We start from the raw sequence: 6,000 nt of genomic DNA on the forward strand, positions 1-6,000 counted from the left end.
TTAAAAAAATAAAAAAGAATAACGTCCAGGAGTAGGTAGCACTGTCTGCAATGTGTAAAGATACAGTAGGGGCAAGTAAAGCTCAGGTCACTCATCCACATTGTTAAAGCAAGTCAGGTTGAGAACCTAGTCACCCTGGCCTGGAGTTCATCTTAATTTGGGAGCATGGGAGGTGATGATTCTCAGTGATGAGTTTACAGTTGTGTTGTGTATTTCTTTCTTACTGTCTTAAATTATCAACAGAAAGGTGGGAAGAATGTTAATAGTAGGCATTGATCTACGTACTCCTCAAAGAAGAAAATTATTGAGAAGCTTTTAAGGGATTTTGTGTCTTTTTTTTTTCTTTTCCCCCCTTCAGAAGAGAAATGTTTATCACTGCAACAAATGCCGGCTGCAGTTTCTCTTTGCCAAGGACAAAATTGAACACAAGCTTCAGCACCATAAAACCTTCCGTAAACCCAAGCAGCTGGAAGGCTTGAAACCAGGCACCAAGGTGAACAGTTTGCCACAGTTTCTTTTATAGACCCAGGGAGAGGAGGAATGGGGATTTTCAGTGTTCTGAGGTTTAGTGTGAATAATGTCTAATTGTTCCTTCCCTCAACCCTCAGGTGACAATCCGGGCTTCCCGAGGGCAGCCACGAACTGTTCCTGTATCCTCCAATGATACACCTGCCAGCGCCTTGCAGGAGGCAACACCACTGACCTCCTCAACGGATCCTCTGCCTGTCTTCCTTTATCCCCCTGTCCAGCGCAACATCCAGAAGAGAGCTGTTAGGAAAATGTCAGTGCCTTCTTCTAAGTGCTGGGCGGGTGGGGACTGGGTGGGCAGGATTATTTCTAATAGCCAGTTCAATCTGGTAGCCTTTTAGTAGGATCTGTAATCTAAAATCCTACAGTATGGGGACCTCTGAGGCAGTAATGAGAATCTTCTCCTTTTGTTTTTTTGACAGGAGTGTCATGGGCCGGCAGACATGTCTGGAGTGCAGCTTTGAGATCCCAGATTTTCCTAATCATTTCCCTACTTATGTACATTGCTCTTTGTGTCGCTATAGCACCTGCTGCTCTCGAGCTTATGCCAACCACATGATCAAGTAAGTTGTGATTAAACCAGTGCTTCTACTTGGGAGTTTAGATTCTCAAGAACTCATTTTATTCCCTCCCCTGCTTCTAGTATGTTTCCTCTTTTATTAGTAACTCAGAGCTTTTTGTCCATCTCTCCTAGCAGGGCCAGAGGCCCAACCCCTGTTCATTTGATTTTGATAGTCTGTCCTCTAATTTTGAAGGACCTTGCTACTCAAGCATTCATACCAGCAGCATTTAATGAGAGCTTGTTAGAAATGTAGACTCTCATCCCCGCCCTAGGCCTTCTGAATCAGAATATGAATTTTAATAGATCCTCGGGCAATTCGTAGTAAGGTTTAAGAAGCGTGGTGACAGGAAAACGGGCTCGGGTTGAGGTTAGGATTGATTGAAGAGGCATTTCTTTTGTTGAGGGCATTGTCATTGGCTGTTGATCTCTAGCTTAGCCAGCAGAACACCTAACTCTTACCATTTTGTCTTTCTCAGCAATCATGTTCCACGGAAGAGCCCCAAGTATTTGGCCTTGTTTAAAAATTCTGTGAGGTAAGAAAAAATTTATTGGTAGTCTCTTAATTTTTCTAGTTTTTGCATTAAATCCTTGTAATTATTTTGGGGGGTGGTTATGTGAATCAATTTGAGAAAGAGGAGAAAGAAGAGGTATTTCTCTTTTTTATTAAGCCTCAAAGCTTAACTCTGTCAGATGTCACTGCTGTATTTGCCTTACATGTACTCTTGATTCTTTCTTAGTGGAATCAAGCTGGCGTGCACTTCATGTTCCTTTGTTACCTCTGTGGGAGATGCCATGGCCAAGCATTTGGTATTCAATCCCTCTCACAGATCCAGCAGCATCCTGCCACGAGGTAAGCAGGAGAGATGGGCGTTAGTCACACAAGTGGGGAGAAAGAGATACAGGTCATACTGTGAGTCAGGGGCATCGCTGTCTGGCCTTACCCATTCACCATGGCAAACTGGAAACATGCTAACCTGAAGTTTACAGAAAACTGGGAACATGGGTCACTGTCAAGGGTGTATTTTTGTATAATAGGTTGAAATTGCAGGACACTGTCTTTGGAGGGCTTATTTCTTCACTAAGCTAACTTTTTTTTATTGTTTCCTTTTCCATAGGACTCACTTGGATAGCTCACTCAAGGTAACAAAAACTCTCACTTCATGGTTTAATTTGTTTTACAGTGTGTTTGCTGTTTATTATTATTATTACTATTATATTCTTTCAATTTCCTAGTTTAACTGAGCTTTCCTTTCCTCTCTTTGCTCCCCACCCCAACCCCTTTAGGCATAGCCAGACTCGTGACCGAGTGCATGACCGGAACTTGAAGAATATGTACCCGCCTTCTTCCTTCCCCACTAACAAAGCTGCCACTGTGAAATCTGCGGGGGCCACCCCAGCTGAGCCTGAAGAGCTACCAACTCCCGTAGTCCAGGCACTCCCATCACCAGCCTCAACTGCAACCCCACCTCCAACGCCCACTCACCCACAACCTTCAGCCCTTCCACCCACTACAGAGGGTGCCGAATGTCTGAATGTTGATGACCAGGATGAAGGGAGCCCAGTTACCCAGGAACCTGAGCAAGCATTAGGTCTCGGTAGTAGTGGTGGGGTTGGCAAGAAGGAGCAGTTGTCCGTGAAGAAGCTTCGAGTAGTACTGTTTGCCCTGTGTTGCAATACAGAACAGGCAGCTGAACACTTCCGAAATCCCCAACGACGTATACGGCGTTGGCTTCGTCGCTTCCAGGCCTCCCAGGGGGAGAATCTAGAGGGCAAATATCTGAGCTTTGAGGCAGAAGAGAAACTGGCTGAGTGGGTGCTGACCCAACGAGAGCAGCAGCTACCTGTAAATGAGGAGACTTTGTTCCAGAAAGCCACCAAAATAGGACGTTCTTTGGAGGGGGGGTTTAAGATTTCCTATGAGTGGGCTGTGCGTTTCATGCTGCGGCACCACCTCACTCCCCATGCTCGGCGAGCTGTGGCCCACACCCTACCTAAGGATGTGGCAGAGAATGCAGGACTCTTCATTGAATTTGTGCAGCGGCAGATTCACAACCAGGACTTACCTCTGTCTATGATTGTGGCTATTGACGAGATCTCCTTGTTCCTGGATACAGAGGTGCTGAGCAGTGATGACCGGAAGGAGAATGCCCTGCAGACGGTGGGCACAGGGGAACCTTGGTGTGATGTAGTGCTGGCCATTCTGGCAGATGGCACTGTCCTTCCCACCCTGGTTTTCTACCGAGGACAAATGGATCAGCCTGCTAATGTGCCAGACTCCATATTGCTGGAGGCAAAGGAGAGCGGCTACAGCGATGATGAGATCATGGAGTTGTGGTCAACCCGGGTGTGGCAGAAGCACACAGCTTGCCAGCACAGCAAAGGCATGCTTGTGATGGACTGTCATCGCACTCACTTGTCAGAAGAGGTACTGGCTATGCTTAGTGCCTCTAGCACCTTGCCTGCAGTGGTCCCAGCAGGCTGTAGCTCCAAAATTCAGCCATTAGATGTATGCATCAAACGAACTGTCAAGAACTTCCTGCACAAAAAATGGAAGGAGCAGGCGCGGGAAATGGCGGATACTGCATGTGATTCCGATGTCTTGCTTCAGCTGGTGCTGGTCTGGCTGGGTGAAGTGCTGGGTGTCATTGGGGACTGTCCAGAGCTAGTTCAGAGGTCTTTCCTGGTGGCTAGTGTTCTGCCTGGCCCTGATGGCAACATTAACTCACCTACAAGAAATGCTGACATACAGGAGGAGCTAATTGCCTCCCTAGAGGAGCAGCTGAAGCTGAGTGGGGAACAGTCTGAGGAGCCCTCAGCTTCCACTCCCCGACCCAGATCATCTCCTGAAGAGACAGTTGAGCCTGAAAGCCTTCACCAGCTCTTTGAGGGTGAAAGTGAGACCGAGTCTTTCTATGGCTTTGAAGAAGCTGACCTAGATCTGATGGAGATTTGAGTGTTGGGGTCAGGAGAGGGGGAGTGGAGTGGGGGTGGGAAAGTGTGAGGGAGGGAGAGGGATTTAGGGAAAAGGGGGTATACCAGGTGGGGTATTTGGTTTATATTTTTTAATTTTATGCCACCACTCCCCCCTGATATTGACTTACACTTCCCTGTGGATTTGTGGATTTTTAGGAAAACCAATAGTGATCACATCTGAGCCGAGGAGCTGGCCCATTGGTCATTTACTTCTGCTAAGAACAGGTTTTTGTGATTTTTTTTTTTTTTTAAATTTTAATCACTGTGTTTGGTATTTTTCTGACAAAATCAAGAAAAAGAAAAAAAAATCCTTTGTGGGCGAATGTTAAATCTTTTTGTTTCCCCATTTACCTCAATTGTATCATAGTACTTCTGGGTTTTTTGTTTGTTTGTTTTACTGTGTGGCCAATGTCTTTGGGCATGATGCTATCTAACCATTGTCAATGTGAGAACATTTCTGAAGATGGGAAAGACAAAAATATGTAGCCCACAAAACTGGTTTCTTATATATATGGATAAAAAACTTTTTTCATTGTGGTCTTAACACTTTTATATAAAAATGAAAATGGAAAAAAAAATCCCACTGAACTCTCTCTTCCTTCTGCTTTTCTTTCCTTCCCTCTCCAGAGATGTTGGTTTCTACAGCAACTCTAGATACAAAATTGTGGCTTTAAAAATGCATGAAACCACCTTTAATCATCCAGATGATGAATAGATTTTGTCTTTTCCTTACCACCCCCCCACCACCCCCCAACAAAAACACAACAAAAACAAAGGTCTTTGCACTTGTGATCCTTGGCCCATTTCCCCCTTCTCACACTGTTCATCACTCTGGACAAAGGATCATACAGGTGTCATTAGCAAGCAAAAGATACTGAGGTGGTCAATCAGTGTTAGGGTGGAAGCCATTCCCATTTTGAGTCTTCATACTGCAAGCCCCCAGGGGCAGTCCCTGCTTTACTGAACTTCATCCTGTTAAGTGGAGAACATGCCTGGTCAAGAGATCACAGGTCCTACAGCCAGGAGCTAATTGTGCAAGAAGTATTGAAAAGACCACTTGTTGAAATCCAGCACTGTGGCTTTCCCCTATTTCTCTTAATGCTTAGAGAAGAATCTGACATGAAGAAATATACTGGGGTATGCACAAAGAAAGACACGAATCTTTATTTTTCACTGCCAGCTTCAAGGAAAGAAAATTTTTTTCTATAATTTGCATGAGGGATTTTTTAAAATTGTGTGTACTCATGGTTGTAAACCAAAATGTACTGTAGCGTACAGAGAAAAGGAGCAAAAAACCAAGTCCGCTTCTCACAGCTACACCTCTTTGTCCATCCTGAGGCTTTCAGCAATGTTTCCCTCCTGTGAGCCAAGGAGGCAACCTGCACAAGCTTGTAAATGGTTCATCTTTAAAAATGTACATAAGTGGAACATTTAATAAAGTGAGGGGAAATGGATTTATAAACCTGTTTTTTTTTTCTAGGTAACCCTGTTTAGTAGGCTTTCACAGACTGGGAAATGCTCAAGATGTGATGGGCCTGGTGGTACAGGTGTGACATTTGTTACCACCCATTTCTCCCCTCCCAACACATTTTTTTGTTTGTTTTTGTTTTTTAACCCCTCCCTCCCCCCCCAGCACACTATAATACAGTGAACTGGAGTAACCCCTCCCAGAAACAGCTTGGCCAGCTTTGTGAACCCATGGTATCTGAAACCAAACTAAGGATCCATCTGGGCTTCTCTTCCCCAGCTTCTTGCCTGATGCCATTTTATTGACAGACTATGGACTTTCAAGTCAACCCTTTGCCTTTGAGAAAGTTCAAGAACTGTGATTGGTTACTTCTGTCTACAACAACCTAATCCTACTCTTTGGTAATCTCTGCAGCAGCCACAGCCTTAGCAGAGCTGGGTTCCTGTCCTCTGCACACTGATTGACTTTC

General features: G+C 44.9%; 1 protein-coding gene across 1 annotated transcript in view; it reads left to right on the top strand.

Moving 5' to 3' along the window:
- The window catches only part of POGZ (pogo transposable element derived with ZNF domain), a 50,107-nt gene extending 44,385 nt beyond the window's left edge, over positions 1-5,722 (top strand). The window contains exons 13-19 of the mRNA XM_069480588.1: positions 359-493; positions 609-781; positions 951-1,091; positions 1,567-1,623; positions 1,828-1,940; positions 2,206-2,230; positions 2,375-5,722. Of these exons, the coding sequence (XP_069336689.1) occupies positions 359-493; positions 609-781; positions 951-1,091; positions 1,567-1,623; positions 1,828-1,940; positions 2,206-2,230; positions 2,375-4,043 (2,313 nt within the window). The 3' untranslated portion in view covers positions 4,044-5,722. The remainder of the gene's footprint in view (positions 1-358; positions 494-608; positions 782-950; positions 1,092-1,566; positions 1,624-1,827; positions 1,941-2,205; positions 2,231-2,374) is intronic.
- Positions 5,723-6,000: the final 278 nt, after the last annotated feature.

Source organism: Eulemur rufifrons, chromosome 8, assembly GCF_041146395.1.
Source record: "Eulemur rufifrons isolate Redbay chromosome 8, OSU_ERuf_1, whole genome shotgun sequence".
Classification (NCBI taxonomy): domain Eukaryota; kingdom Metazoa; phylum Chordata; class Mammalia; order Primates; family Lemuridae; genus Eulemur; species Eulemur rufifrons.